The sequence below is a fragment of the Lepidochelys olivacea genome (genome assembly GCF_965140295.1).
Source record: "Lepidochelys olivacea isolate rLepOli2 genome assembly, chromosome: 11".
In the NCBI taxonomy this organism is placed as follows: domain Eukaryota; kingdom Metazoa; phylum Chordata; order Testudines; family Cheloniidae; genus Lepidochelys; species Lepidochelys olivacea.
This window is the reverse complement of record NC_140421.1, coordinates 10,607,181-10,622,910: the sequence shown is the minus strand read 5'-3', so window position 1 is coordinate 10,622,910 and position 15,730 is coordinate 10,607,181. Positions and strand designations below refer to the sequence as shown.

The window sequence follows — 15,730 nt, the reverse complement described above, 5'->3', positions numbered from 1 at the left end:
CAAAGTGCAAATTTTAGCAGACGATCTTGCAAACCGAAGACCCTGGAAAATTTGGTTTGGGAACACTGAAAACATGTTCCTGAAAGGGAATAAGTGAAGTTGACATTCTTGTCAGTGTCACATATGCTATTCATTGAATAATGGTTGCTATTCCAGCTAGGGCTCTCTGCTGCAGAACTGTGGACCCTGGAACACTGGCAGCTTTCCAATGGTAACCTACTCGTGTTTTCACTAAAGTCGTGTCAGATTTGTAATAGATTCAGCAAAACATCTTGCTTCAAAGAATTGATCAGAAAATTTCTGATCAGCCCTACTGTCAGCACCATAGGTGCCAACTCCATGGGTGCTCTGGGGCTGGAGCACCCACAGGAAAAAAATTGTGGGTGCTCAGCACCCACCGGCTACCCTGCTGATCAGCGTCTCTCCCTCCCTCCCAGTGCCTCCTGCCTGCCATGATCAGCGGTTCAGCCATGCAGGAGGTGCTGGGGGGAGGGGGTGGAGTGAGGGGAGGGGTTGGAGAAGGGGCGAGAAGGGCAGGGTGGGGTCTTGGGGGAAAGGATGAAGTGGGGACGGGGCTTGGAGTGGACCAGGGAGGTAGAGTACCTCCTGGGAAATCTCAAAGTCGGTCCCTATGATCAGCACCGAATGGGAGCACAGTTTTTGGCCCTCTGGTCATAAAAGGACTAGAGAGATGGTGGTATGGTTCTTATTTTTGCCTCTGCTACCCTGGATGTTTAAACTTATTCAAATTAGAAATAAGGCATATGTTTTTAACAGTGAAGGTGATTAACCACTGCAACAAACTAACCAAGGAATTGGTGGATACTCCATGTCTTGCTATCTTCAGATCAAGACAGGATGCCTTTCTGGAAGATATGCTTTAGTCAAACACAAGTTATTGGGCTCAGCACAGAGGTAACAGGGTGAAGTTCTATGGCCTGCATTATACAGGACGTCAAAGTAAATGATCTAATGGTTCCTTCTGGCCTTAAAAATCTATAAATGCCTTAGCATTACTTCTAAGAACTGCCATGGACCTGGACTCTTTTTTTAAGACTTTTTTTTTATTATATCACAAACATTTTCCCCTGGAACTTTCAATAGATGTTAGTGTGTTAACTGTCGTGACTCTCATGGGCCTCCTGTTGACTTCAGCGGGACTTCTGCCCATCTGAGGATGCCCAGTTCTATTGCTTAGCATTTAACTTTTGTGTGTTTGCAATTTGAGGAAGTGCCTAGCATGGCAAATCCAAGCTAGATAAATAAGGTACATGTATTGTATAGGGCCATATTCAGGCCCGGTGAAGAATTCTGTCTGGGCACTGTATGGCCCTCATCACTCCTGTTGACGTAGGAGTCTTGAGTACCAGTCTAGTGTCCTATCCACTAGACCAGCCTTTTTACCCTGAATGGCACTTCAGTGAGATTGCACCACTAGCAGCAGTTCTGAATTTGGCACATAGACTTTTTAAAATAAATTAATAAACCAAGCCACCATGATGTCTGTTCAGAGTTCACGCTGACACTCAGTCTTTGGGCATCGTGGATGTGAAAATAACTGCTGAGACAACCTTCCATTATTATGCAGCTTTTGCAGATTCTGCTCAGAATAAACAGAAGCACTTTAAATAGATTATTAATTATCCTTCCTCTGACAGATACTCAGTAGGAAAACCATTAGTGAATGTCCGGGTGAACTCTGTGTTTCTGGAGCTGTATCATTGTTTTCTGCTTTTTCATTTTGTTTGCAGATCTGAAGCCCTGGGTGTCGAATTTCACCTATCCAGGTGTACATGACTTTTCTCAGCTCGCACTGGATGCCAACAGGAATCAGCTCGTTGTGGGAGCAAGGTAAAGATAATCTTGTAATTAGACCAGGATTGCTATTCAAGCTCTTTCCCTGCAGGTTACTGGCTTCAGGGGAGATTGTATATTTCTCTCTCTCTCTCTCTCTCTTTCTCAAAGAGAGGGCTGTAATTATGTAGGGGTTTTAGAATCTCAATAAAATTGCAAAGAATCAAAATCACGACTATTTTTTTTAAACCATCTGAAATGCAATTAAAATGAAACAGGAAGCTGCTATCTCCCAGAGAATAACAGATGTTAGAAAAGTTCTAGTAGGCCAGCGTAGTCCATCGATCTGCCAGTGCAGGATTGAGACCTATGGTTTATTTATTGGTGGTTTGTCTAGTCAAGTTTTTCAGCTACACCTTTTTCATTATTGAAAAGGCTCCCATCTCTCTGCAATGCCGTAACTGGGACAATTGTCTTTACTTTCAACTCTTTCCCCCATTATTAGCATTCAAATTTAACATTGCTGTGCAGTGTTCCTTGTGGATGTTTTGCTTTTATTAACTAAGATTATATTTGCACAACCAGAAAACCTGAAACCTAAGAGTAATAGGTAACAAATCAGTGGCAGCATCTTGCAGATTGGTGTCACATAATGAGATATGCGTATCTGTGTTTAAAAGTAATTGCAGACAAAAGTGTTGCAGCGGTGAAACTGTCAGGGAAGAGGTTATTCCAAATACTGGAGCAAAGAATAGGCAGATTGGAACACTGTTCTTCTGCCAGAGTTATACAGATGGTGAATGGATTGGGCAGAACAGCCTGAATTAGCTGCTCAAAAATAAATGGTTTTATGAAGGAGATGCCCATTCATTGAATTAGGAAATTTAGGTTAAGAGATGCATGTAGTGTTTGTAGATGGCTGAGGTGAAAAGTGAGAGTGGTAAATTAAAAGCAACAGTCTGAACCTTCAGTGTCTGCATGCGATGGCCCTGCTGCCTTTTGGTCCAGAAGGCGTAACCTGGAGAAAGGTATAAAGGGCTTTTGGAGGACATGTACTGCCCTACCAGGTATGTGACGGAGATATTTGAGATGTGCTAGCTCAGGGTTATTTCGTTACCTATTGGGCAGTGGCAGGAGCAGCTAAGGAGAGTTGATTGTAAAGACCCAACTCAGACTAAAGCCAACATTTGCACTGTACAAGAACTTGCTGACTAGGAGAAAATAAAAGCTTTAAAAGGGGGATAGTTGAGACCCCCGTGAGGCAATCTGCATGGCTACAAACTGAAATGAAGCAGCTTGGCTGGAAGAAGGATGGTGCCCAGACAAATGGAGACGCACAGAATGACTGGGAAGCCCGAAGGGAAACCTATAACTTCCCCGAGAAGGAAGCTGCAGGGAATGTCAGATCTGGGGAGATAGCCTCCTGGAACTGTGGATGTGAGAAGCATCTATAAGGAGACAGGTTTTTCCAGCAAGTTGAGGTGCTGCTATGGAAAAGCAGCCAGAAAGCATCACTACAAGAAGTCTCCATTGTTCAGCCTGCCCAAGGGACCGCCAGTTCCAGCAGGAGCTATAAAATGTCTGTCCCACGTGGTTTCAGAGTAACAGCCGTGTTAGTCTGTATTCGCAAAAAGAAAAGGAGTACTTGTGGCACCTTAGAGACTAACCAATTGATTTGAGCATGAGCTTTCGTGAGCTACAGCTCACTTCATCGGATGCATACCGTGGAAACTGCAGCAGACTTTATATACACACAGAGAATATGAAACAATACCTCCTCCCACCCCACTGTCCTGCTGGTAATAGCTTATCTAAAGTGATCATCAAGTTGGGCCATTTCCAGCACAAATCCAGGTTTTCTCACCCTCCACCCCCCCACACAAATTCACTCTCCTTCTGGTGATAGCCCATCCAAAGTGACAACTCTCTACACAATGTGCATGATAATCAAGTTGGGCCATTTCCTGCACAAATCCAGGTTCTCTCACCCCCCTCCCAAAAACCACACACACAAACTCACTATCCTGCTGGTAATAGCTCATCCACAGTGACCACTCTCCCTACAATGTGCATGATAATCAAGGTGGGCCATTTCCAGCACAAATCCAGGTTTTCTCACCCCCCACCCCCATACACACACAAACTCACTCTCCTGCTGGTAATAGCTCATCCAAACTGACCACTCTCCAAGTTTAAATCCAAGTTAAACCAGAACATCTGGGGGCGGGGGTAGGAAAAAACAAGGGGAAATAGGCTACCTTGCATAATGACTTAGCCACTCCCAGTCTCTATTTAAGCCTAAATTAATAGTATCCAATTTGCAAATGAATTCCAATTCAGCAGTTTCTCGCTGGAGTCTGGATTTGAAGTTTTTTTGTTTTAAGATAGCGACCTTCATGTCTGTGATTGCGTGACCAGAGAGATTGAAGTGTTCTCCGACTGGTTTATGAATGTTATAATTCTTGACATCTGATTTGTGTCCATTTATTCTTTTACGTAGAGACTGTCCAGTTTGACCAATGTAAATAGCAGAGGGGCATTGCTGGCACATGATGGCATATATCACATTGGTGGATGTGCAGGTGAACGAGCCTCTGATAGTGTGGCTGATGTTATTAGGCCCTGTGATGGTGTCCCCTGAATAGATATGTGAGCACAGTTGGCAACGGGCTTTGTTGCAAGGATAAGTTCCTGGGTTAGTGGTTCTGTTGTGTGGTATGTGGTTGTTGGTGAGTATTTGCTTCAGGTTGCGGGGCTGTCTGTAGGCAAGGACTGGCCTGTCTCCCAAGATTTGTGAGAGTGTTGGGTCATCCTTTAGGATAGGTTGTAGATCCTTAATAATGTGTTGGAGGGGTTTTAGTTGGGGGCTGAAGGTGAGGGCTAGTGGCGTTCTGTTATTTTCTTTGTTAGGCCTGTCCTGTAGTAGGTAACTTCTGGGAACTCTTCTGGCTCTATCAATCTGTTTCTTTACTTCCGCAGGTGGGTATTGTAGTTGTAAGAAAGCTTGACAGAGATCTTGTAGGTGTTTGTCTCTGTCTGAGGGGTTGGAGCAAATGCAGTTGTATCGCAGAGCTTGGCTGTAGACGATGGATCGTGTGGTGTGGTCAGGGTGAAAGCTGGAGGCATGCAGGTAGGAATAGCGGTCAGTAGGTTTCCGGTATAGGGTGGTGTTTATGTGACCATTGTTTATTAGCACTGTAGTGTCCAGGAAGTGGATCTCTTGTGTGGACTGGACCAGGCTGAGGTTGATGGTGGGATGGAAATTGTTGAAATCATGGTGGAATTCCTCAAGGGCTTCTTTTCCATGGGTCCAGATGATGAAGATGTCATCAATATAGCGCAAGTAGAGTAGGGGCTTTAGGGGACGAGAGCTGAGGAAGCGTTGTTCTAAATCAGCCATAAAAATGTTGGCATACTTTGGGGCCATGCGGGTACCCATAGCAGTGCCGCTGATCTGAAGGTATACATTGTCACCAAATGTAAAATAGTTATGGGTAAGGACAAAGTCACAAAGTTCAGCCACCAGGTTAGCCGTGACATTATCGGGGATAGTGTTCTTGACGGCTTGTAGTCCATCTTTGTGTGGAATGTTGGTGTAGAGGGCTTCTACATCCATAGTGGCCAGGATGGTGTTATCAGGAAGATCACCGATGGATTGAAGTTTCCTCAGGAAGTCAGTGGTGTCTCGAAGGTAGCTGGGAGTGCTGGTAGCGTAGGGCCTGAGGAGGGAGTCTACATAGCCAGACAATCCTGCTGTCAGGGTGCCAATGCCTGAGATGATGGGGCGCCCAGGATTTCCAGGTTTATGGATCTTGGGTAGTAGATAGAATATCCCAGGTCGGGGTTCCAGGGGTGTGTCTGTGTGGATTTGATCTTGTGCTTTTTCAGGAAGTTTCTTGAGCAAAGGCTGTAGTTGCTTTTGGTAACTCTCAGTGGGATCATAGGGTAATGGCTTGTAGAAACTCGTGTTGGAGAGCTGCCTAGCAGCCTCTTGTTCATATTCCGACCTATTCATGATGACAACAGCACCTCCTTTGTCAGCCTTTTTGATAATGATGTCAGAGTTGTTTCTGAGGCTGTGGATGGCATTGCGTTCTGCATGGCTGAGGTTATGGGGCAAGTGATGCTGCTTTTCCACAATTTCAGCCCGTGCATGTCGGCGGAAGCACTCTATGTAGAAGTCCAGTCTGCTGTTTCGACCTTCAGGAGGAGTCCACCTAGAATCCCTCTTTCTGTAGTGTTGGTAGGGAGACCTCTGTGGATTAGTATGTTGTTCAGAGGTATTTTGGAAATATTCCTTGAGTCGGAGACGTCGAAAATAGGATTCTAGGTCACCACAGAACTGTATCATGTTCGTGGGGGTGGAGGGGCAGAAGGAGAGGCCCCGAGATAGAACAGCTGCTTCTGCTGGACTGAGAGTATAGTTGGATAGGTTAACAATATTGCTAGGTGGGTTGAGGGAACCATTGCTGTGGCCCCTTGTAGCATGTAGTAGTTTAGAAAGAATTCACATGGGCTCTGGAGCGCAGAAGTTGTTTCCATAAACAGGCATTGCAGAGAAGGCCATTGGTGGTAAGGAAGTTACTGAGCCCCGTTACAGGGCTGTACACTGGGAATCAGAGAGGGCCTGCGATTTGTGTGACTGTTGGCCACTGTGATAGGTCTGATGCCCTTCGTTTGATCTAGGACTGTGCAGCTGCCAGTGATGGAGGCCTGTGTGCTTTGTAGGGGAGTGATTAAGAGCTGTACTGAATATGCCTATTAGTGTTTGGCAAAGAGGCAGCTCAATGTGTTAAGGGAAGGTAGACCAGGACATGATTTAGAAATGCTTATTCTGGATCAGGTCAAAAGAACTGCTTCTGAGTATCAAAGGGGAGAGGATCTGTATTAAAAAACCCTCCTTTGGCTTTGGAGGGGTCAGATCACTGGTAAACAGGTGGCGTGGCACCGGGTACCCCCAGTGCCAGCAAACACTGACCACAGGGCCTTGGTAAAGTGTGAACAAGAAAAAGAGTCTGTACTAGCTAAGCTGAAGGCCTGGAGACTGGATGGACAGGACTGAGGCCCTAGAAGGGTTACCTAAATTCCAACCTTGCAGAAATATGTGGGATTGCAAATAAGCTCTGGGATCCTTAGTCTGAAGGTCTGGCACCCTGAGTTGATTGAAACTTTCTGGAGAGCCCTGGAGCCTGGTAGCAGCTTAGTACCTCAGATGGTAGCATCTGAGCAGACTGAGCAGGCTGAAAATAGGCTTTTACCTGCATAGCTGGCAGAAAGTTCCAAACAGTGCTGTCAAATCTGTGCCATTTGGGAAACGTCACTTCCAGCCCCAGGGCATCTTCAGTTGTACCCAGAGTGTGGCTGCCACTGAACCATAAAATGAACAAGTGCTACCAGATTATGTTGCATGGGCAGAAATTCATTACAAAGCTGGGACTGTGGCAAAGTCCTGGTTCGGGAGTTTATATGCACGTTTTGCACACCTGGGAAGATACAAAATGTCAGATCGTAAGTATTGGAGTCTGTCTAAGCTACTTCCCATTGCCGTAGTATCTGGGGAACTCAAGATCTCTTATCCTTGGAGTCACCTTTTGAGGTAGGGGGCTGCTATTATCCCATTTTTTAGATGGAGAATTGAGGCACAGAGAGACTAAGTGACTTGTCCAAGGTCACAGAGGAAGTCTGTGGCAGAGCAGGGTCTTGAACCAGATCTTCAGAGTTCTACTCTTGTATTTTAACCACTGGTCCATCCTTGTCAAAGATGCTGAGCAGCCACAGATCTCACGGACTTCAGCTGGAGTTGTGGGTGCTCAGCAGCTCTGAAAATCAGGTGTGTGTGCCCACGTAGAAATTAAAACACAAAAAACTTGTTATCGCCCACAATCTGATGGGTACATTGAGAGGTTGAATAGAATTTTCATCTCTCAAGTTAGCAATAGGGATAAGATGTGCAGTCCTTAGTTCGCCTCTGAATCTGATCCAATATTTCTCTGAGAGAGTGACTGAGATAAGTTTCAGAGTAGCAGCTGTGTTAGTCTGTATTCGCAAAAAGAAAAGGAGTACTTGTGACACCTTAGAGACTAACCAATTTATTTGAGCATAAGCTTTCGTGGGCTACAGCTCACTTCATCGGCTGCATGAAGTGAGCTGTAGCTCACAAAAGCTTATGCTCAAATAAATTTGTTAGTCTCTAAGGTGTCACAAGTACTCCTTTTCTTTTTGACTGAGATAAGTTACTGCCATTTGTTATGATGGCTTATATTCATATCACTCAGCCCCCTACCGGCTTTGCCCCCTACCAAGTCATCAGTGGCTGAGAAATTACTTTGCTAGTTGAAGTATTCATGGGACTGTGATCATGAGAGTGTGTCTGATTATATCACTTGTAGGAGGGTATCTGAAATCTGTTGCAGAAGCTGGAAGGAAACTCAGAAAAAAAATAACCTCCACTCTTACCATATTAAGTTTCTTGAGGGACAAAAGAAATGGTCTGATTTAAAAGCCGCATCATAGTGTTAGAAAATAAACAAGTCTGGTAATGTGAGAAAGAAGGACCCTCTTTCAGAATTTACAGAGAAATTCAAAAGGCCATTGAAATTTTTTTAAAGAAACTGCCTGATCTTCTGTATGAGAGAGAACAAGGCAAAGGGTGAGAAATGTATGAGTAGACATTACTGCCAGTTTAAACCTTAATTAGGGGGTGCACAGAGTTTCTTTACACGGGGAACAAAAGTGATTTAAAGTGCAGGCTTTAACCCATAGAGCTTTACATGGATTGATCCTCAGGTAGTTCAGAGATAGACTTACCTCTCATATTAGAGAGACAAGGTGAGTGAGGTAATATCTTTTATTGGACCAACTTTGGTTGGTGAAAGACACAAGCTTTTGAGATATGTGGGCTTCCCTCTCATATGGTACTTTGCTAGCTGGAATTTGCTCAGGCACTTCAGATAGCAGCTCCTAGGTTACATATGAAGGTGCTAGAGACCGTCCAGGTGAGAGGACCCAAGAGCTGGAATTTGCTGACTTCACATCATGCTCCAAATCTTAGCAGTCTCTTCAACTATCTGTTGAGGAGGTGGAGATGGAAGAAAAAAATTTAATTTGTGGCTTCTGGAATCTTTGAACATTGGTCCAGTTTGCTCACTGTATAATTTTTTTCTGTGTAAAGTTTGTACATTTACCTAGCATTCAGCATGGGCATTTTGATTACTTCAGAATAAATAGAACATAGAATCAAACAAACAGACTTAGGTTGCTGGTGCTGGCCAGTGCACACAAGCAGTTGCTGCTGTAATTGAACAAATAAGAGGTGTTGTTCCAGGAGTTGAAGCTGTGACAATGGGCATTTTAACCTATTTTTCCTTTTGTTAGCAATGGAAACAAATGTTCCTCAATTATAATTTCAGGGTGGCACCATCTGCATTTCTGCCAAATAGCCTGTTTAATCAGGTACCTAATCTTATAACCTCCCATCACCATGGTATCCACACATGAGGGTCTCAGTTAACTCAAGACATAGTCTCACTGACAGCGCTGTGTGAAAGACCGTCTCAGCACAATGTGGGTTCTATGAAAATCATCCTAACCTCACAAATGAGGGCTAGACTGCAAATGTGCCTTGCACATCAGATAAAATGAATGTCAGTGACACCCCATCACAAAATAAATCACCCATGAGAGATACTTGCTTCTAATAGCCCATACAAGATAATTAAGTTAAAAAATTATGTTCCAGAGACTTGGGTACAAGCAAACACAAGGTCATGATGTTTTTCTGAAAGCTCTAGAGCAGTGGTTTTCAACCTGAGGGTCAACAGACTATGTCTAAGGGGTCTGCGAAAGGTGACTATGAAAATAAAGTTTCAGAACCTAGAAAAGACATTCTGTTTTTTTGATCAAAGTATGTGAATACTCCCACCTACAGGTCAAAACCCAGAAGCCCACAGTTTAGTGCCCTTTCTCACACTGCGTCAAATGCTGTGCCAACCCTGTGCAACATTTAATATTGAATTCTGTTCAGTCACTTTTCAGTCTAAGACTTCTATGATAGGGGTCTGTGGACCACAGATTAAATTTCCAAAGGGGTCCGCACCTCCATTCAAAATTTTTTAGGGGTCCACGAATGAAAAAAGATTGAAAACCACTGCTTCAGAGAGGTTGCTTTCTAATGCACTTCTCTCAGGACCACTGCATGGTGCTGCAGAGCAGGTTTTAACCTTGTGTTAATGGAGTTGTTACCTTTGGCTGTAGTGCAAGGTTTGTGATATAGCAGTTTTGTATGGATAGTTCGACCTAAAGTGATTCTTTCTCTGTCTGCTTAAGAGTTAAACATAAAGTTTCTGTGGCGTTCAAAGGGCATAAGGAACACGGCAGGAGCAGAGAAAGGGGTTTGGTCAGCAGTGAACTGGCATCACCAGCCCCGCATGCCTTCATCTGCATATAGAGAATGTAGAGATCATCTGGAGTTTGAGGGGAAAACAGAAAAAGTGAAATAAGGACATTTGGGCTAAGTGATGATGTTTAAGGAGGTGGGAGGGACTAACAATAAAGATGTGAATGATGTAAACACCTAAAAGGAATTATTTAAGATGGCACAACAGGGCGTAACTAAAAGTAATAGGGTGATAGTAAGAAAGACTTGCTGATAGTGAGATGCATTAGAATGTGGAATAGTCTACCTAGGAAAGTAGTCAAAGCCCTATAGTTTGAGATTAATACAGCTTGCGTGGGCAATGCGTGAGAGAATATAGTGACCTGTCAGAGGGATGGACTAGATACTCTGAAATCTGATTATTAGGTTAACAGCCGTGTTAGTCTGTATTCGCAAAAAGAAAAGGAATACTTGTGGCACCTTAGAGACTAACTAATTTATTTGAGCATAAGCTTTCGTGAGCTACAGCTCACTTCATCGGATGCATGCTCAAATAAATTGGTTAGTCTCTAAGGTGCCACAAGTACTCCTTTTCTTTTTGCTAATAACCAGAGCTGGTCAGGGGAAAGTATCATGGAAGTTTTTGTGTCCCCACCATTCCCCCCGCCAAATATGAGATTTTGGGGAAAAAAATTCAGCCAGCTCTGCAGTTGTATGAAAAAGAGGGTGGAAATTCAATTAACAATTTCATTGAAATGTTCCCTATTTTGTTTTTAATTCATTGCTACTGCTAAGGCGTATCCACACCGAATTTCTGTGCTGTTATGATTTCTCGGAATATCATTTTTGTCCTTGTATTTTTGTTCAGAACTGGCATGCACACCATTACCTTCTATTAGACAGAACCAGAACTGCTCAACTGCATGTTATTAGCCCTATACTGCTTCAGCTGATGGCAATTCTCCCATGGCTGGTCAGGGGCCTGTGTTTTGGAGTCAGAAGAATCTGAGTTTCACCTTCACTGCCAGTGTGAGGGACCAAATGGCCATGATGAGTGGCACAGTGACAAACATGAAGTCCTAGTGGGCTTCTTTCTTAAGTGGGACAGCTGATTAATCAGAATGATATGATGCCTCCAAAACAATCCCAACTAAGAGAATTCTACAGTAGCTCTGCCTAGATTCATCACAGAGAAACATTACTAAGGGAAAAGCAGTTGCTTATAGAGTAACTGCAACATATTACTGTGTGCCATTTAGTACAGTTCTCTGCGGAGCGACTATTGATTTTTAAGAAAGAATGATATTCTAGACAAGTTTTTCTTCAATAGAAACAAAATTACTGGCCGATGAGATTACAAGCTGCGAGGGAGATGTTAGCAGATCAACTTTTCTCCAGCATCCATATGCTGGGCCCTGTAAATGAATCAGCAGAATAGTGTTTGCATCACTTGATGGAGCAGGCATGTAATCAACCCCTTCTGAGTAAGAAGCCTGGAATCATCTGTCAGTGTCCTAGGCTTCTTCAGATGACAACTTCAGAGGATTACATAGCCCTCTTAGAAGTTCAAACCACATTTGGGCATCAGTGGGGGTATTGTGGGCCAGTTTAGCATGAGATTTGACAGACAGGACACACAGATATTAATTCTGATTCTATGGCTGCCTTGCTGTGTGCTCTTGGGCAGGTCATTAACCTTTCTGTGGCTCCTTTTCTCCCATCTGCAAAAGGGGGTTGTGAAACATGGCTAAGTTATGTTTGTCATGTGCTATAGAAGTACAAAATATTCTCTAGGCCTATAGCTCCGCAGTGTAAGGGACTAGGGCATAGCCAGTCTGGCTTAGCAGTCACAGCTGTCATTGAGCAGGAGTTGGAGGAATCGCAAGAGCCAGGTCCTGTAAGCAAGTATCAGGGTCAGAGCCAGGCTGGGCTTGGAGACTGAAGATCAGCGGCAGTATCAGGCTGGAATCAGGAGAAAAGAGTCAGGGTCAGAGTCAGGCTGGAGTTGGAGACCGGAGATCAGGAGATCAAGCAAAGTCTGGCATTGCAGCAGGCTGAAATCTATGTGGCTGCCTAGACAACTTCCTGGGGTTCAATAGGACGCTTGGCCAGTCAGAGGGCCATAAGGTACCATCACTCTGAGTCTCTTGGGTGGTATTTCCTACGGCGCCTACTTTCCACAGTACTGCCTGGCTGTGTCTCTGCAGGGGATCCTGTTGGCACCGTGGGAATATCAGCAGACCTGGGATCTAGTCCCCAGATCCTTACAGAGGAGGGCAGAGAAGACAGGAGTTCCAGCTTCCGGCCTTGCATTCCTAAACAATGTGGCTTCTAGCAAAATGCCAAAGCAAGGTGTTAGGATTTGTCTCACACCTCAGTCTGTATCTTGTTTTTATCTTGTCTGCTGTACCCAGTTCTGGTAACTAGTATATTATTTGACAGGTTTCAGAGTGGCAGCCGTGTTAGTCTGAATCCGCCAAAAGAACAGGAGGACTTGTGGCACCTTAGAGGCTAACAAATTTATTAGAGCATAAGCTTTCGTGGGCTACAGCCCACTTCATCGGATGCATAGAATGGAACATAAAGTAAGAAGAGATATCTGTATGTATATATATATGTATATGTGTGTATATATATAGATATATGTATGGCAACTTCCAACTTTTATATAAACTGTGAGAGGCTAATTAGTTAAGATGAGCTATTATCAGCAGGAGAAAAATACTTTTGTAGTGATAATCAAGATGGCCCTTTTAGACAGTTGACAAGAAGGTGTAAAAAGAAAAGGAGTACTTGTGGCACCTTAAGTATTCCTTTACTTTTTGCGGATACAGACTAACACAGCTGCTACTCTGAAAGAAGGTGTGAGGATACTTAACTTAGGGAAATAGATTCAATATGTGTAATGACCCAGCCACTCCCAGTCTCTATTCAAACCCAAGTTAATGGTATCTTTGGAGTCTGTTTTTGAAGCTTTTCTGTTGCACTAGTTACCTTTAGTGCTTTTGGTATGACGTCCATCTGTTTGCATTTGGAAAGGAAGATGATGTCTGTATTTGTACTGGACACTACTGTGCTAATAAGCGATGATCACATAAACACCACCCTATACTGGAAACCTACTGACCGCTATACTTACCTACATGCCTCCAGCTTCCATCCATGACACACCACACAATCCATTGTCTACAGCCAAGCTCTACGATACAACTGCATTTGCCCCAATCCCTCAGACAGAGACAAACATCTACAAGATCTCTATCAAGCATTCTCAAAACTACAATACTCAACTGCTGAAGTGAAAAAACAGATTGACAGAGCCAGAAGAGTATCCAGAAGTCACCTGCTACAGGACAGGCCCAACAAAGAAAATAACAGAATGCCACTAGCCGTCACCTTCAGCCTCCAGCTAAAACCTCTCCAGTGCATCATCAAAGATTTACAACCTATCCTGAGAAATGATCCCTCACTCTTACAAATCTTGGGAGACAGACCAGTCCTTGCTTACAGACAGCCCCCCTGCATGAAGCAAATACTCTCCAGCAACCACACACCACACAACAAAAACACTAAGCCAAGAACCTATCCTTGCAACAAAGCTCGATGCCAACTCTGTCCACATATTTATTCAAGTGACACCATCATAGGACCTAATCACATTAGCCATGCCATCAGGGGCTCATTCACCTGCACATCTACCAATGTGATATATGCCATCATGTGCCAGCAATACCCCTTTGCCATGTACATTGGCCAAACTGGACAGTTTCTATGCAAAAGAATAAATGGACACAAATCTGACATCAGGAATCATAACATTCAAAACCCGGTAGGAGAACACTTCAGCCTCTCTGGCCACTCGGTAAAAGATTTAAGGGTGGCAATTTTGCAACAGAAAAGCTTCAAAAACAGACTCTAGTGAGAAACTGCTGAGCTTGAATTAATATGCAAACTAGATACCATTAACTTGGGTTTGAATAGAGACTGGGAGTGGCTGGGTCATTACACATATTGAATCTATTTTCCTTAGTTAAGTATCCTCACACCTTCTTTTCAACTGTCTAAATGGGCCATCTTGATTATCACTACAAAAGTTTTTTTCTCCTGCTGATAATAGCTCATCTTAACTAATTAGCCTCTCACAATTTGTATGGCAACTTCCAACATCTATCTATCTAATCTTCTTACTATATGTTCCATTCTATGCATCTGATGAAGTGGGCTGTAGCCCACGAAAGCTTATGCTCTAATAAATTTGTTAGTCTTTAAGGTGCCACAAGTACTCCTGTTCTTTTTTTAGAATATTATTGTAGCACCTTGGAGCCCCTTTCATGGTCCAGGACCCCACTATGCCAGGTGTCGTACAAATACAGAAAATTCCTTCCCAAAGTTACATTGATATCTGAAGTCTTTAGTTTCTCAGATCACGTGTCAGGATGCTTATAAGCCAGGGCTGGCTTTACACTTCACTCATCTAGGACAATCAGTCTGTATCAGTGAGTTGGGTGGTCCCAAAAGGAGAGAATGTGGAAGTGGAGAGAGAGAGAGGTGTCATTCCTCCCCCCACAAACCATGCTTTTAATTGTGAATTAACATTATCTGCCTCTCTGCGTCCCAACTAGCCACCAGCACTGGAAAAATTTGTGGCTTTGCAGTCTTCAGTAGAGGTCATTCTGAAGCACAGCTGAGTTACTCTGGTTTTAGAGAGAGACAGTAAATACAGGTGAAAATGAACCATCACATTTAAAAGTAATGGAAGCCTGACTCTCCTTTCTCTGGCACCATTTTAAACTGGTATAACACCACTGACTCTGCTCGAGCGGCTCCTGATTTATAGCGGCGGAAGTGAGCTCTGGATCAGGATTTCTTTTCATTAGAAGGAAGATTTATTTTAATCAATAGGCATCGTGCTGACAGACTTGGTGCCTGAAAAGAGAGAGGGCTTTGCAGAGAGCAGAGTATACATCTGTTTGTAGACTGGTGTGCCTGAAAGTATATTGTAAAATACTTATAAACCCTCTAGAGGAGACCTCGGCTTTTGTTCCAGATCATGTTAAATGGCGTCTCATTAGAAATGCCCAGTTTCTCTTTCAGCCGCATGGCTCAGTGCTTTGGAGACAACGCACTTTACCCTCCATACAATTCTTTCAAGTTAAGGCAGTTTTGGAGGAAGAATGTGGTACCGTGTTACAAAGTTCAGCCAGGGTGCGTTTGGCCAAATGAGGTGGCTACTCAGTAAGCAGATTTGACTGTGGAATGTTGTTGGAAGGAGAATGAAGTGGATATGTTTTTTCTACTCTTTAAGATGCATCAAGACTGTTCCCTTTCTGTAACAGCTCATGCGATGTGGTGGTAGGCACGAGGAGCATGTAGTTATTTTCAGGCCAGCCAATTAATAAATACTTTTATCTGTGGGATTTGTACTACAGTGAAGCTCTAAGAAACCTTCAAATAAACAGGTATTTAGGTCCAGATTGTGGAGAGCATTCTTGTTCAGAAAAGTACTTAAGCATGTGCCTAAATTCCATTCATGTGAATAGGATACAAGCATGAGTTTATAGT

General features: G+C 43.6%; 1 protein-coding gene across 8 annotated transcripts in view; it reads left to right on the top strand.

Moving 5' to 3' along the window:
* The window catches only part of SEMA5B (semaphorin 5B), a 362,976-nt gene that overhangs the window by 201,441 nt on the left and 145,805 nt on the right, over positions 1 to 15,730 (top strand). For all 8 annotated transcript variants that reach the window (XM_084642529.1, XM_084642523.1, XM_084642528.1 and 5 more), the window contains one exon: positions 1,752 to 1,851. In XM_084642529.1, the coding sequence (XP_084498655.1) occupies positions 1,752 to 1,851 (100 nt within the window). The remainder of the gene's footprint in view (positions 1 to 1,751; positions 1,852 to 15,730) is intronic.